Source organism: Streptopelia decaocto, assembly GCF_964273445.1.
Source record: "Streptopelia decaocto genome assembly, chromosome: 1".
NCBI lineage: Eukaryota > Metazoa > Chordata > Aves > Columbiformes > Columbidae > Streptopelia > Streptopelia decaocto.
Window position 1 is genome coordinate 68,293,537 of NC_138663.1, and position 17,421 is coordinate 68,310,957.

The following is a 17,421-nucleotide window of genomic DNA, read 5'->3' on the forward strand; positions in this document are numbered from 1 at the left end:
ACTGAGCTCTTCCTTCCAGTAATGTATGCCACCCACCATATCCACCCTCTACAGTCTCTACCTCAAAATGATTCAGCATTGGCTGATGTAAATGGAATAGATTTACTTTAAAGGAAAAAATTACTTTTGGCTGCCCATTAAATGTCACAGAGGAATTTCATGGCATGTAGGAAAACAACTGTGTACAGTACTGTTGAGCCAGGACTGTCTAACAGATGTTGTACTCATTCTAGTCTAAGCCTAATAACAACATTTTTAATGAGCAGAATACAGGAAAAGCCTTAACTCCCTGTGGTGGCATGGCAGAAGCATTATCATTACTAACAGCCTTCTTTCCTTCTGATTTCTGATATGTGCTTGGGCTGGAGTCTGTAATATTATCTCAGCGCTCTGATCCTGCACACGTGTAGAAGGCCTCAGCATCAGGAAAATATTAATAGTTATTACCAAGTGATCTGTTCCTGTTTCCAGAACCAAGCTCATTTCCAAGACTCCTGGGAGTGCCATTCCAGAAAACAAGGAATCCCAACCATGGCTTTTGTGTCACATCCATCTAAAGTGCTGGGTGTCATTTCCATTTGTCAGCAATGGCCCAGGAACGGAAACACATACAATACAGCAGCTTCAGGATAGCCTGAAGCGTAGGACAAAGTTGTCTCAAGTTGAGCTCCTTGCTACAGAATCACCTCGACCAAAAAAGAAGTTACTTAGTATCTTTCTGTGCTTCCCTTCCTAGAATGGGTAAAAGATACTTCCTACTCCAGAAAGGCAGGAGCTACATATTTTCTATTAGACGGAACATTTTGGTTCTCTGGGAAGAGAGGCTTATTTGGAGTTAACTTGATTTCAGAGTAGAGTTGCGCAATAGCTCCACAGTAGCCATGTGTTTTGGTTTGGTTTTGTTTGTTTGTTTGTTTGATTGATTGATTGTGGTTTTGTGGGGGGTTTTTTTGTTGGTTTGGTTTGTGTTTTTGTTTTGTTTTTAAATCTGAACTGGTATGTGAAAAAGAGATTTGTAACACGTTGCAATAAAGTCTCCAACCTCTTACTGAGTCTCTGCACGAAACTCCCCGATATTTGCTGCTCAAATCTCAATAAAGTGTAGCCATCAAACGAAAGTAAACCCAGAGCATTTCACAAAGGACAACTATTCTTCATTTTCTAATCTTGCTAGGAGGAAAAATAAATAAATAAATAAAAATATTTTTTTTAAAAAAAAATAATAAAAAAAAGGAACCAGGGTTTTTAAAGCTCTTGTGATATCACAGGGTGATTCAGGTGGGAGGATGCCTCAGTAAGTCCCTAGTCCAAACTCCTATCCCGGGAAGGATCAGCTCTGAGCTTAGAGCAGTTTGCTCAGGGTTTAACCCAGCTAAGTCTTGAAAACCTCTAAAGGTGGAGAAAGCACAATCTGTCTGGGAAATCTGTGCCATTGCCTGCCTGCCTCCCTTAAGTGACAAAACAGCCTGTCCTTAAAATTCAGCCCAGTCCTCTCATTTCATCATGTCCCTGCTGTCTCACCCTCCCATCTTGCACAGCTATGAAGAACTTGCCTCCACCTGACCAGGCACTGGAACAGGCTGCCCAGGGAAGTGGTGGACTTACCATCCCTGGAGGTGTTTAAAAGATGTTTAGACGAGGTTCTTAGGGACATGGTTTAGTGCTAGAGTTAGGCTATGGTTGGACTCGATGATCCTGAGGGTCTCTTCCGACTGAAATAATTCTGTGATTCCAATACCCCCTTGTAGTCCCTGCGGGGTTGCTGTTAGATCCCCCACATGGCTGCACAAGCCCTGCTCTTTCAGCACCTCCTTGTAGGGAGGTCACCAGCCCTGAGCAGTTCCTGGGCGCTCTGCTGAGCTTCCTCCAGTTTGTCCATGTCTTTTATACACTGAGGCCCCATACTGGCCATGGGTACCATAGACATGGCCTAGCAAATGCGGAGTAGGAAAAACAAACAAACAAACAAAACCACCTTTCTTTCAGCCCTCTCTGGCATGGGAGGCTCAGATTTCCCAAGCACAGAGGCAGGGAACACCCAAATCACACAGGATTTCGTTTGCCAACATCTAGTCTGTTTCCCCCAAAATAAGACAGGGTCTTATACAATTTTTGCTCCAAACAATGCTTATTTTTTTTACATATATAGCTACCTGAACAGTATTTATTTGTTTGTTTATTTGTTTATTTATTTATTTTTAATGAACTGTAACTAGGGCTTCTTTTTGTAGTAGGGCTTATATTTCAAGCGTCCTCAAAAATCCTGAAAAATCCTGCTAAGGCTTATTTTCGGGTTAGGTCTTATTTTCAGGGAAATAGGGTAGGTATCTATTTTCCCCCGATCCTTCCCTGAAGACCACAACTTGAAATTACCCGTAGTGTAAAAATCCGGACACTTATTTAACCCCTGCGGCCGCTGGGGAGCAGCGGGCTCGATGGCCGGCACCAGCCGGGAGGGAAGCCTTAACAGACGGCCCGCCGCTCTCTTTTGCGCGGTTCCTCATCCCAAAAAGCGCCAGGGAGCGGGCAGGAGGGGTCCCCAGAGCTGTCGCCCTCCGGGGAGTCCCGGGCCCGGGGCCTGGCAGGGCAGAGGCCGCCCGGGGGCGGGCGGCGCTGGGCGGACCCCTCCCCGGGGCGGTGGTGGTGGCGGAGGGGAGGGCGGATCGGCACCCGGAAGAGAAGGCGCCACCGCCCGCCTGACTTCCCCGGTAGGCAGGCAGGCAGGGGAGCAGGCAGGCGGGCGCCATGCTGCAGTTCTTGGTAAGGCTCCGCGGGGCGGCGGCGCCGCCATTTCGCGGCGGGGCGGAGCGGGGCGGGCGGGGACGGTGGGGCCGCTCCTCGGCGATGGGGAGTAAAGTCGCTGTGTGCGGTCCCCGCCCGCACCCGCGTCCCGCGGGCGGCTCCCGGTGGGCCGGGCGGGTGGGCGGCCTTTCTTCCTCTGTCCGGGGGGCTGGCGACGGTCTCGCCCCTCAGCCCAGCGCTTGTTGCCGTGCTCCTGAGTGCTCCTGTCCCGCGGTGTCACACGGCCCCATGGCTGTGAAGCTGCTTAAGCGGGGCGGCTGCGCCCCATTTGGGCTCTGTAGCAGCGCAGCATCCTTGTGCTTCAGTATCTCTCCCTTCTCCGGCCCCGTGGGGTCGCCTCGTCCCGCTTTTCGATCCCCGCCAAACGGTGCCTTAAAACTGCTCTGAAAATTCAGCTCCTGGTTTATTTGTTTGTTTTTTCTCCAGCGTGTGCCCTTAATTAGCCGTGGAGGTTCAGCAAATGTTGCTTGCTCACAGGGATGCTGCTCAAGTTGTTTCGTATTGGCAGACATACCTGCCTCCTTTAGCGAGAGCAGGGGTTTTCAGTCCTTGCTCTTTTGTGCACCCTCAAAAATTTATCTCTGGAGATGTGGAGTTTTATATATAGAAGTTAAGGCAAGGGATCACGTTTCATTACTGCCTTTCATTAAATCCCCTTAACAACAGCAGAATTAATACACTAAATCTTCTTGTACTTTTCTCATTTTAATAATCCTTTCTGTCTTTCTGTGTGTTCCCCTAAAGTCTTATGGTTGTCTAAAGTTAGATGCCTACCTACCCTTAATTAAATACTTAATAGATGCTGGCATTTTTACTGCCAAGTGTGGAAATAAACTGTCTGACCAAAAAGATGCTGGTTTCTGCTGTAGCAAAGCATGGAAACAGTCTCTTGTTTTTCATTCTAGTGATGTAAGGGATACTCGAGGGTTTTAGTTATGTTCAGATATGTCCCAGTAAGGGTGGACAAAAAGAGATATTCTTTCATCTTTTGTTGAGGGAAGAATAATTTAGCTGGTGAATAAGTTTCATGCCAAGTGTTGATACAGAGTAAGGTGGGAGAATCTTATGTGTTTTTATGAAATGAATAAATAAGCCCTGTTTCTTATCTCAGCTTCATAATAACAAGTATAAAGGCCTCAGTCATTTCTGTAGCTGTTTAGTCTCTCCACTCTGCTGAAGACAGTAAAACTATAGACACTCAGATACTCTCAAAGTTTCTGTTTATCAACACTAAGTATTGCTGCTAATGTTTTTTTTGTTTTGGATGAAAACTTCATATTCTTGGTTAGTGCCTGAAAGTTTGAAAAAAAGATATGCTAATTCTGGGTTTCTTGCCTCTTGCGGTGTAGATTGGGTGTTTGGCTCTTGCTCACTCTTCTTAGGGCTGTAACAGGGAGATAAAGGGATAATCTCACAAACCTTGTATTTTGCTATGCAGAGTTAAGTGTTAAATAAACATTTGTTTAAAATACAACTTGAAATGCTGGGTATAAATTGGAAGACCCTGAACTCTCATCAGCCCTGTTTTCCTTACCTAACATGCACATTTTAATTTGCTATATGTTTTGCTTTCCACATAATTGAATTCTAAATAGTGGTATTTTTTCCTCTGATTGAATTGTCAGCTATAAAAGTAAATGTAACTGGGTGTATTGCTCTAAAATGCAACGCTAAACTTTTCAATAAAGGAGTACACATAGAGAGAGTACTGATCTCAGTACTATTGATCTCAGTACTATCTGTACCAAATATGTCTTATCACAAAGCAGAATATGATAGTTGTCCCATCTTTGGAAATGTTCTAGAATGAAAGCCTAGAAAACCACTAATAAGCAAGGACTGGGTTTATGTTTTTAAGTGAGTTCTCAGACAGTGCTAAAGATACAGGAAATTCTCCTCTGGTGGAATGGTGTTCTGCACTGAGAGGAGTCACAAGTCTGCTTTACCTCAGTGTGCTATTTGTTAATATCACAGAATCAGAGAATGGTTGGAGTTGGAAGGGACCTCTGGAGATCACCTAGTCCAGCCCACCTGCTAAAGCAGGTTCACCCAGAGCAGATCTCACAGGAATGTGTCCAGGCAGGTTTTGAATGTCTCCAGAGGAGGAGACTCCACAACCTCTCTGGGCAGCCTGTTCCTGTGCTCTGGCACCCTCAAAATAAAGAAGTTTTTCCTTATATTCAGATGGAACATCTCATCCTTCAGTCTCTGCCCATTGCCCCTCATCCTATTGTTGGGCACCACTGAAAGGACTCTGGTCCCATCCTCTTGACATCCACCCTTCAGATATTTATAAACATTGATGAGATCTCTTCTCAGCCTTTTCTTCTCCAGGCTGAACAGACCCAGCTCTCTCAGTCTCTTCTCATAAGAAAGGTGCTCTAGGCCCCTCATCATCTTTGTAGCATGCTGCTGAACTCCCTCCAGTAATTCCTTGTCCTTCTTAAACTCGGGAGCCTGGAACTGGACTTAGTACTCCAGATGTGGTCTCACCTGGACAGAGTAGAGGTGGAGAATAACCTGGTCACACTGTTCTTAATGCACCCCAGGATACCATTGGCCTTCTTGGCCACAAGGGCACATTGTTGACTCAAGGTCAACCTGTTGTCAACCAAAACTCCCAGGTGTTTCTCTGCAATGCTGCTTTCTAGCGAGTCAACCCCCAACCTGTACAGGTACCTGGGGTTATTCCTCCCCAGGTGCAGGACCCTACACTTGCCCTTGCTGAACTTCATCAGATTCTTCTCTGCCCGGGCCTCCAGCTTGTCCAGGTCTTGCTGAATGGCAGCACAGCCTTCTGGTGTGTCAGCCCTTCCTCCCAGTTTGGTATCATCAACAAACTTGCTGAGGGTGCACTCAGTCTCTTCATCCAATTCATTGATGAACAGGTTGAACAGGACTGAACCCAGTACTGACACCTGAGGAACTCCACTAACTACAGGCCAGACTGTGCACTGTTCATCAGAACCCTCTTGAGCTCTGCCATCCAGCCAGTTCATGATCCATCTCACCATGCATTTATCCAGCCCGCATTTCCTGAGCTTGCCTATGGGGAGGTCGTGAGAGACGATGTCAAAAGCCTTGCTGAAATAAAGGTAGACAATGTCCACTGCTCTTCCTTCGTCTACCCAGCCAGTCATAGTACCATAATATCTTGCAGAGTACTTCTTTAACTGATAATTAAAACCACAAGAACAAATGATAACCAGTGCAGTAGCCACCAAAGGAACTCTACTTTTTCTTAAATTGTTAAAGCAAAGCTACTTACATAGTAATAATAAACAAAGTATAAGACCAAGAATCTGTTTAAGAAAATACTGAAGTAACTTGCAGTCATAGTTCATTTGGCAGTTTTCAGCCAATTTTTTTTTTTTCTATAGCTAGCTTGTCACCATGGACAATCTGAATCACTGAAAAGATGAGCTGTACTCTGTTCTGCTTTGGGCATGGAAAAGATGTCAAGTCAGTATGTGATGGCAAACTTGCTACTGTGGACAGTGGTTTTATTTTTCTTAAAATATTTTGACAACAGTGTCCATAAGCAATAACAATTTTCTTAAATAGAACTGGCCTTAGCTGCCATATCAAGTGATTTGTCTACGGACAATGAATAAAGGCACAATATTAAGGAGTTACTGCCTTTGAGAGTGTGCAAAGAATTTAACAAAGATCATCATAGTCTGATCCAAATAGTCTTGGAGATGTGTATTGATAATGCAATTCTGCTGTATTTTGGAAAAGATGGTATGGTTTTCCTGGTGCACCTCTCTGCAAGAAAGGTGAGAAATTAAGCAGGAGTGGAATTGAAACTCTTTAGACTTCACATGACTTGTAGTATTACTTTTTCTAAAATTTTATTTTAACCAATATGCTTTTGATGGAAGGATGTTAACTATTCTTTTCTCCCTTTCTTTTAAGGTTGGTTTTACTCTTGGAAATGTGGTTGGGATGTATCTGGCTCAGAACTATGATGTAAGTATCCTTGTATTCTCAGAATTGAACCTATTCTGAACTGAAAATAAAGAGCTGTTTTCACTTAATTGGAAATGAATCAATCTTTATTTTGATGGTTTGTTTTATTTAAACAGAATGTGGATTGTAGTGACTTTAGTTATAGATGAACTCGAATGTAAATGGAACCAAAACATCTACCTCTATCATAAAGATTATGTCAATGCTTAGAGCCTTAACTGGTGTTGTGGGCCCTAGAGCACAGGTATGGTAAACAGACATCTACACAGATAGAGAGGAGAAACAGAAAAGGCTTAGCAGCTGCTCATAGATTGTATCAGCCCTAAAATACTGGTTTCCTGACTATGATAGCCTGTCTGCTACAGTGTCCTCCACTCAATACACCTGTTTGTTACTTAAAAATTCTTCAGAGCATCTGAAATTTATGTCGTCTATACCAACAATGAAAATAAGTATTGCCAGCTTCTGGGGAAAATTCAGCACCTGCTCTTACTTCGAACAATGTATTGACCTGCAATCTTTCTTTTCCTTCTTTTCTGACTGTGAGGAAGTGAACTTTCTTTCCTCAGTTCTCACAGTGAATGGAGGTTTTTCACTATGGGAGTCAGAGTAGAAAAAAAAAGTTGTTGATGCTCAAATCTCTAATGACATTTATGTTTTGCCTTCCTCTCATCTTCAGTATTGAAGTAATTCTGCTTGCTGAATTATTTATTTTTGCTGCTTGCTTATGTGCAAACTTTTGTGATGCTTCCTGTCCTGTTGCTCCCCTAAGAGTTGTAATGAAAGGCTGGTGTTTCTTTCTAATATACGTTTTATAGTGTTATGAAAATGTAAGCATCAAAGCATATTTAGGTGTATTAATATGTACTGTAAGTATGTACTGTAAGTAACTGCTTTGCTGGCAGTTCTAACAAGGTATTGCCACAAGAGGGGGACTTCTGGTTTTGGTTTGCGGGAGATGGTTCCCTGGCAATATAACACTGAGTTGCAGGAAGAACATCATAATTATATTGCTGTTTTTGAAGGTGATTTGTTTCAGATGACTTTCAAAATAAACTTGTAAAATGAGGTCCTAATTCTGCAGCTGTACACACATCTGCTTAGTTATAAGCACATGGAGGATTCTGCTGATGGCAATGGAGTTCTCTTGGTTTAGTTTAAATGTCAGGTATGTTACAGGCTGGGCTCTTAAGTTCTATTTGAGCAAATGAAATTAACTTTGAAAAGTAAAGAAAGAAACATATGATATTATCTATACTATCATCCTTAAGCCATCCAATAAGAGCACTGCAGTCTGTTTGGATTAACTTCTGCTCTATGGTCAAGTTATATATGAAGTCAAAGCCCATAATTTTTTTCACAGCTACCAATGGGGAACTTTGCTTTTATTTTAATCAGTTAGTTTGTAAAATCCTACATTGTCAATTCCCAGTTTTACCTAGAGTCATGAGATAATCTATTCCTTGCCCTTAAAAGTTAATTTTTTTTTTAAAGTTGTCAAAATTTACTGTTTGATTACTTCATCAAAATGCTTTTGTTTGCCAGAGAAAGCTGAAGTTTTGAAGTTCACAAGCAGTAAATTGGGTTTTCATTCGTGTGTGAAATGACAAAAGCTTGCCAATTTGCAATGCAATAGAATTCCCCAGTGGGGAATTTTCATTCCCACAAAATGGACCAGGAGAGGTATTTCTTCATAAATTTCTTGATAACATATTTGCTGCTCTTGAACACCTCTTTTCTCTTGGTTTATGACCAGTATAGTACAATCTAGTTTCTGCTCCAAAAGTCATTATTAAAGTCTATGCGTCAGTGTTTAAATTGACTTATTCTTTGGCAGTTTGTCCTCTTTCAGTGAGGAAGCCAGACTGATCTTGCTAAATTTCCTGTGAAGTGATCTATTTTCCTCCCTCCTGTTCCCATCACCACTGGCTGACTTTTGATCTTAACAACGTGAAATATTTCATTAAGCCCCACATGAGGTGCTTTCATCTGCTGTTTACTTGATACTGCTTTTTTTTTTTTTTAACCTCTGTGTAAGGTATCACATCCTGGAAGCAATTATATTTTAGAAACTGATTTAAACTTCATAGGATTTCTTGCTGTGTTTATGGTATTGTTTTTCCTACTGAGACTCATGTAGCTCAGGATTTTTTGTTAATTTGTGTGATTTTTATTTGTTTTTTGGTTTTGTCTTTAAAGATTCCTAACATTGCAAAGAAGCTTGAAGAATTTAAGAAGGATGTGGAAGCTAAGAAGAAACCTCCCAGCGACAAGTCCTAAGAGAGCAGTGTTACTCAGGTCACCTCTGTGCATGCATCAAGGATGCAATTTACCTTTCAGGCAGAAAAGACCAAGTAGAGGGTTGGAATGGGAGGTTTCTCCACTTTTAGTCTCCTAGAACTGGAATGTCCTTCTTTTGAAAGAGCAGCCGTGAACTTTTCCTGGGACTGATTTTCAAGGGTTTCAGAATTTGGATTTGCAGCTGATATGTGAGTGGATAAGATCATTTGTATTTTTTTGTTACTGCTTTTCCTAATATTTTGTAACCCGTTTTTACCTGATCCAACTGGAGTCCTGTTAGTCCTGTTACTATGTGTACCTCACACTTTTAATACCCTGGATCTTAGAACATCGCAAAATAAATTAAATGCATCAAGAAGTAACTTTCAGGATTTCCTGTCATTTGTTGTGAGTAGTGGTGCTTCACTGTCCTTAAGATTCACATTCTGTTACTGGAGATGGGAAAGTTCATTTGTCAGACTGTGAACCTAGGGGGGAAGGGCACAGTTCCTGCTTTTTCCATTATGTTAAGTGATCAATTCCTGCAGTGTAGACTTTGCACAAACATGGCTGATTTCAAAAAGTATAAAAGGCCATCGACTTTAACCTACATTTCAAGTTCATTGTTTCTTCCGTTATTGTCTCTTCCTCTTCTTTCCCTTCTGCTTGGTTTCTTGAGGATGTCTCTGGAGTGATGGGGAGGATGAGAGGGAGGAGAGTTATCTTCCATGAGTGGTAACGTGGAGGTCAGCAGTTATGCTGTGAATCCAAACTATTCAATCTATGTACTTAGTAATCCAGTTTGTGTAATTATTGTAAGTATGCTTTTTATTTACTACCTCCTGGTGTGGAGCAAGGACTAGAGCTCAGTATTTCTATCAAATATGTCTGGTATTCCCATTGCTTCTTCATTCATGTGCATGGTCTTCAACCCATTGCCTTTGCATGTTCAGTAGTCTATCATGCATTTTCTTGGGTTTAAAACCATTTATCTGCTGTCCTCCTTATTGTCTGTCTTGTATAGTCCTCTTCAACCATAGCTGCCACTAAAAACCCCAATGTGTGAGAAAATCCACTGCGTGCTGCAGCACTGTCCTCTTCTGTTTGAATGGAAAGCAAAGTCCGCATTTGGAAATTATTGTTTTGCACAAGTTCTGTTGTAAATTCTGAAGAAAATCCTGCAGTAATTTGAATAGATGTAAGTTTTATTTGTTAGATTGGTGAATTAAGATTTTTTTTTTTCCTGTAAAATAGGAACAGTCCTATGAACTCTGTAAGGTGACTTAAATCACTGAGTCGCCTTGACAGGCTTTTGCAGAACATGAAGGATAAATTTTGTCTTTGTGACTTAATACATCAGTCACAGTAAAATTGCTGTGGACTGTCTGCTTTCATCTGATCTACTGAAATTGGGTTATTCTCCTTCTTTTCATTGCTAATTTTGAGGATAGGAACCAGAAAGATATTCTCCTTGCTTTTAGTAACAATGCCTGGTGATGGACTGTTACAAACAGGTAGGAGGAACAAGGACAGGGAACAAACTCCTCCACTCTTTCAGACTCTGATTAAAGCATACTTAGAAACATTCTCCATCAGTGTTTTAGTTAGGATAAGGACTGTGGCTTCAAAGTGAATTGTCCTTTTACCATGTTTTCCTTCTCATCACAGGAAAACTGTAGAGCACGTGGACTGTATTCCTTTTAGAAGAAACTAAACCAGAAGATGTGCTTTGATCTCTAATGGGTGCCTAGTCCATGAGACAGGCCTGGAGACATTTAGAGGGAAAATATCCCAAGCTTTAGGCATGAACTATTTGCTTTGTAGACCCAGTGGACTGTGCTGATTGAGATATATGTAGCCTGAAAGCTTTTAAGTACAGGACTCCCCATGTATCTTCTGTAATTTTCACCCTCTACCCCAAAGCCTTTAACTTGGTCATATCTGGGTGGATTCCAGGCTCAAGAGCTTTCACTGAATCAGAAAAGACACATTTACAGAATAACATGTCGAACTTTTTCTTCCTTTTTCAAAGTTTGATGATGGCAGAGTTCTTCTACAATGCACTCCTGCAACTGAGGAAAGTATTTCTCATCTAAAGATTCTTCTTAAAGAATTTATATATACATGAGAAATATTTCACTTGTAATTTCCCATCCTTCATTTCACCATCTGCCCTGAAATGTTTAACTGACATAAAAGCTTTCAGTCTTTGCTGATAAATATTTGGCAAGTTTAAAAGACATGTCAAGTGAGACGATCCTAGTAGCTATACTTCCAGCTCTTCCTATGGTAAACACTCAAAAAATATAAACAGGGAGAAAGAATTTTGACCACCTACCTAACATTAGTTGTCATCTTATGGTAGCAGCCTGTGTTGATGATGCAAGAATTTACTGCAGGGAAGGAAGTTCAGAAATAAAGTAGAGTCACATTTAATTAATACTGAAGCAGTAGTGTATGGTCTGGTCTTTCAAAGGGGTTTCATCAGCTTTCACAGGCTTCAGACCAGACTGAAGGAACTGTCTTCCACACACAAACAATTTTCCATAGACCAGGACAGCACTGCACAGCTGTTTTAATGCTTTCATGAATGTGACCAACTCAGTTTCCTCCAGCTCTCTTTTTTTTTTTTTTTTTTTTCCTCCTCCTCTTTCTTTCCTATTCTTGAACAGACTATTGAAAAATACTGGCTCTAACCCATTCATAGTTCTTTGCTTGTCATATAAAATTATGTTAGAGTTTAAAATTAGATTATTTCTTTCCTCAAACATTCTTTATATTCTTCCTTTTCTTTACAGAGACATGAGAAGTGAAATAATACTCAACATCTATGTATTTTTTGCCAAACAGGCATGTGTTACTCTAAAAAAGTAATTTGGAGCTGAAACTTTCAGCTGAGCATTCCAAGCAGATGTTAAGATTTATTTTTTTCTATCAGATTATGAAGTGAACCACCTACAGCTGTAGTGCTGTAGAAACAATATATGCTCATTAATATTAAAGACAGGACTTCATAAATATGTCACACTGTTTGCAACACTTTCCATTTTAGCTCAAGCTGTCTTTTTTGTCCTGCACAATGAGCTGGAGAGATGGGTAACACTGTAACACAGTTCTTGTTTACTTTGCAACTACTGTATAATGTATTTTGCCTAACCGATTCAGCCTGATGCTATCCTATATGATACTAAAGGTTAACCTTGTATTTCAGAGGGCCGAAAGTCCACACGGATAATGACTGCTTGATGCAGATCTTGCATCTGAGGGCTTAGAGGAGCTTTGGATGCAGTGGTGTTGTGGCAGGTGAAACCAGATTAATGCACCTTCAAGATACCTTGGAGCAAGTTTCCGACTTAACATGGGTATTGTGAATTTCTGCATATTCAGAATGCCTAGGTGGATGTCTGTAATTGCCAGCTAAAATACGCAGTTTTCCTTTCTTTGGTAAGAGCTCTTAGGATAAATGTAGTTGTATCAGTTTTCATGTATTGATTCCTTTAAGATGTCCTAGGAGCTGAAGGCTCAAGGCAAAAGGAAGGAAAGGAATATATGAGCTACTAACAAACTTCTAAAATATCTACTGTGGATTGCTATCTTGTGATGGAAAATGCTACCCTAACGCTCTTGTAAGCCATCTTCCATTGAATACAGTAGAGTTAATACTAAAAATACACAGAATGCCATATAATAGAGCAAATTATTAGCTTATTTGGCACAGAGCTCAAATAAAGATGGTCGATTTACCTCACAGAACTTCACTAACATGAATGTTCAGTGGTGTCATTTTATGTCACAGAACCACAACCCCTTGTCTTATGATGTGTGCTGCATCCCTTGATCTTTGTGGCCCTTGGGTAGGATGCGCATCAGTACGCCTACATGCCTCTGGTACCGGGGAGCCCAGAAATGAACATAGCACTGATGAAACACATCCAAACTGCTAAGAGGGAAAGGATCACCTCTTCTCTCAACCTGTGGAGCGTGCTTTGCCTAATGCAGTTCAGAGTGCTCTTGGCCCTCTTTAACCTCAAGGGTGCATTGCTGACTCAGGTTCAACTTGTCTAGCAGGACCACCAGGTCCTTTTCTACAAAGTTGCTTTCCAGCTAGTTGGCTACAGCTTGTACTGGTGTGTGGGATTATTCCTCCTCTAATACAGGACTTTGCATTTCCCTTTGTTGAAATTCATGGGATTCACATCGGTCCATTTCTCTGGCCTGTGAAAGTCCTTCTAAATGAGAGGACCACCATCTTGTGCATCAATCACTCCTCCCAATTTTGTCGTGTCTACAGACTTGCCAAGGGTGCACTCTGTTCTATCGTTCAGGACGTTAGTGAATATACCAGTGTTCAATAATTCAGTATTGGCCCTGATATTTTCCCCTGGGGTATACCAGCAGAGATTGGCCTCCAGCTGAACGTTGTGGTGCTGATCACAACCATTTAAACCCAGCACTTCAGCCAGTATTTGATCCACCTTACCATTCATTCATCTTGTCCATGCTTCCTCAACTTGTCTGTGAGATTGTTGTGAAAGGCTGTGTCAAAAGCCTTGCCAAACATCTATGGCTCTTCCCTTGTCTACCAAACCAGTCATTTTGTTGTACAAGTGCCAGGCTGTTCAAGCATAATTTCCCCTTCATAAATTCATGCTGATTACTCTCAACCACCTTCTTGTCCTTCTTATGTTTGGAAACAGGTTCCAGGAGGATTTGCTTCATCACCTTCCCAAGGACTGATGCATGACTGACCAGCCAGTAGTTCCTCAAATCTTCCTTCTTGAAGATAGGAGTGATGTTTGCTTTCTTCCAGTCCTCAGGAGCTTTCCTGGATCACTATAACCTTTCAAAGACAATAGAGAGTGGCCTCACAATGACATCAGCCAGCTCCCTCAACATTTCTTTAGATTTCCTTTTGCAGCTAGTGTGCTTATAGTGGACCTTGGCTCCTGATTTTGTGACAAGGAGGGCCTCTATAGGCCTCCCAAGTGAGGCTGGCTAGGGCCATTAAGGCACTCAGGGCTCTGGCATTGGCTTTCCTAACCCCATCTGAGTCAGTTGAATCACTAGTACTTCTAGCCATCCTCTAAAAATGGGTTATACTGGAGAAGAATTACTTGAGGACAGGGAAAAGTTTAATGAAACCAACTCTTTTTCTTTATGTTTTTACATTAGGTAGCACCATCAACATCACAAACTTTTATTATTAATTCAAGTGAAGATACGTGACTCCTGTTAATGAAGAGTATCACTCTTCACATTGTTTTCTGATGACTAAAGTAATGTAGTAGTGATCTGGCAGTACAGGACATTTCCCAATGGTGATGTTGTGGGGAGCTGTGGTTTCACTCAAAAAATTTGTTTCCTTTGTGAGAATTTGTTTCTTTTACCACTGTGGTTTTTCCTTCATGGTTCTACTTTGTCTTGTGGTGCTTGCAGCTGTGTGCACGAACAGCTGTTACAACTCCTCTATGGGTGCTTTCTTGGAGGTATTTAATGTATATATGCTGAGCATCTGGAAATGTGCTTTGAAGGGCCCAGACTACTGTCAGCCCAGATTACAGGTGGCCTTTAGGTTCCTGGTGAAATTGAAATGTTGCAAAGGAAGAAATTGGAAATTTCAAAATTAATAACAGGTTCATTTCATAAGCCTAGTTTATATCCGTGTTTGCAGAAACATGATTGTGCATTGGTACTTGTATATAAAAATCAGTATCTGCTGGATGTGAAGCAGAATTATTTTGAATATAAAGAAATGATGGTGGATATCAGAGTGCAGATGTTGCCAGTAAACACCATAGAGAAATTTCCTGTACAGGTCTTTTAATTTTTACCTCAGAGGGACAGGGAAGAGATATGCAGTTCTATTTTTCACATTTCTCAGTGGTATATGCTAACCTTTATTTTACAAAGTCCTAAGCCAAGGTTATTTTTATTGAATTTGTAGTGAGATAAAATAGCTGTGGAGGTTATTTGCTTTATGACCTGAAACACACATTATATCACAGATGTTCAAATTTAGTTTCTTGAAAAAAACAATAAACCAAAAAACCCTGGCTTTCATAAACTGCCTTCAGAGTAGATGTTCCCGTCAAAGTCGATTCTGGATTTAGTCTTTAATATATAAGAAAAATACCTAAATGCTCCGTTCCCGTAAATTGCCAGCTCAAACCATCACTACACTACTAACTTTCTTACCCTGTGAGCCTAAGTGCTGGAGTGGAACATACTGTTGGTTTTCAGTGTAAAAACAGAGATTCTGCAACCTTTCATCAGACTGATTAGAACCCTTCTCTGACAACTGCACCTTTGGGTTCAAAGATACAACTTCAGTAGTAAGATACTAATCAATGCATGAAAAAAAAAAAAAAAACAAAAACAACATATATATATATATAAAGGCCTGCTGTAAATTCTATTATTCACATTTATGCAAGCCAGAGAGTACCAAACAACCCGTATGCAAGTATTAAAGTAGAGCTATCATGCTCTGCATTTTTCCTGAGAAATAAAACTATTCTCTACTAGCTGCAGAATGAAGAATTGCTCACTGTAAATCACCTCAGTTTACTTCAGTGCAATTATTCAGGTTTTTATATCACTGTGAAAATATATATATATATATATATATATATATATATATATAGCCTTAGTAGGATTCTAGTAAAAGGTAATATAAAATTAAGATAAAATAGTATACTGCTACTAGTTAATCTGATTGTAATTTTTGGATAAGTATCTTAAATTCTGGGCTGAAACGAGAAATTTTATTTTCCAGACTTGATGTATGTGGTGAATATTGAAAGCATCTGGAGATCACTTAGTTTGAAATCAAGATTATCTCCCCACTGAAGAAAACACTTCAGCTTCAGTTATTGGTAGAGACAAATCTGAGGCTAAGTGACAGTATGCTATATATTACCAGTGAAAATTTCCCACTTCTTTGTCCATTTACCATTTATTTTAAAGCAAACAAACAAACAAACCAGCAGTCAGTGCCCATTGCTGTCACACTATGAGCCCTGCAGCTTGTTGTTCATCTGCTGCTATTTTCCTTTGTGATGTTCAGATTCTGCCTCTAAATACTTTCTCATGTACTTTCTTATGTCTTCAGTGAAATGAAGGAAATCATACATGCATGTATAAGGGCAGAATCTGCTTTTGGTGCATGCACCAACTGATCTGACATGGAAAAGGGCCAATACAGTGCCCTGCCCTTCTCCAAATGCTTGGTGGGACATGGCAGTGACAAGTGACAGCGTCTGTGGATGTGGAAGTGTGCTGAGAGCACCAAAACAAGAGGGAAGGCAGCTGGGGAAACTTCTTGCCTGAGTCCAATCCAAATTTCTCCACACCAATCTCATGAGACACAAACTATGCCAGAGACTCATGGAAACGTTTCTGAGTAAATGTTGCTTGAGATGTGCAACACAGCACCAAGCAATTTCCATTTACCTAGTGCTATTGGTGTTATTACTAAAGAGTGCTAGTGGCCACCTTATTTGATTTGTGAATAATCCTAGATCTCCCAAAAGCCAATTGGCCTGCTAGCTGCTTGTCTCTCTTGCAAGTGAGAATATCCCCAAGATCCTATCCCATGGGAAAGGTGTGGGATAGCAAGTCCTGATGGGAGCTGGGTTGAGCTGAGAAATAAGTTTTATGAGGGTGGAGAGTGATTTGTTGCTAAGCAATCAGGCCATTTGAAAGTAGTGGTGGATGAAGTTTGATGGGAAAAGGATTAGAAGAAAAGCGCACAGTAAAAGGCCCAGAGCAACTAAAGCCCTGGGAAGAGAGCAAGCTGGAAAGAGAGTTTTTTGGCAGGGGGATAACGAGTAAAAGTCATTTTGAAGACTGCAAACAAAGAGATGTCCTGCTTGTTGTGTGTGGGGTCAGGACCCTTGATACTGCAGACACCCCCACCCACTGAAGTGCTTGTGCCTGGAGAAAGTTGCCCATGTTGGTGGACAGGCGTTGCAGCCTCTCTCTTCTGCTTCAGCAGCTTCAGTGCTAGGTGCAGCTTGCTGGGGGGTTACAGTTCATGTGGGGAGGGAGGCTGAGGTGCCTCTGCTTTGAGAACCATTTTGGGTGTGTGCCCAGCAGCAGCCACTTGCTGGGGAGCAAAGATACCCAGGGAGGGGAGCAGGAGTGGTGTGGAGGATTTGGATCCCAGAGGTAGGCATGAGTTTTGTGTTCTGGGGTGCAACAGAGCAACAAGCTCAGTATAGGGGGAACACAGCAACTGGGGAGGTGAGAAGAGTTAAAGAAGTGAGGCTGAGGTCATGGACGGGGAGTGCATGGGGATGGACTGAGCTGTTGATTCACAGAAATACCTTCTTCTTCAAAACCAAGTTTACAGGAACTACTATGAAC

General features: G+C 41.3%; 1 protein-coding gene across 1 annotated transcript; it reads left to right on the forward strand.

Moving 5' to 3' along the window:
• The first annotated feature begins 2,619 nt into the window (after window positions 1–2,619).
• On the forward strand, window positions 2,620–9,437 carry STMP1 (short transmembrane mitochondrial protein 1). Its single transcript, XM_082046025.1, has 3 exons — window positions 2,620–2,760; window positions 6,721–6,774; window positions 8,974–9,437. Exons 1-3 carry the CDS (start codon window positions 2,746–2,748, stop codon window positions 9,052–9,054), a joined length of 150 nt encoding a protein of 49 aa, XP_081902151.1. The 5' UTR covers window positions 2,620–2,745; the 3' UTR covers window positions 9,055–9,437.
• The last annotated feature ends 7,984 nt before the right edge of the window (window positions 9,438–17,421 follow it).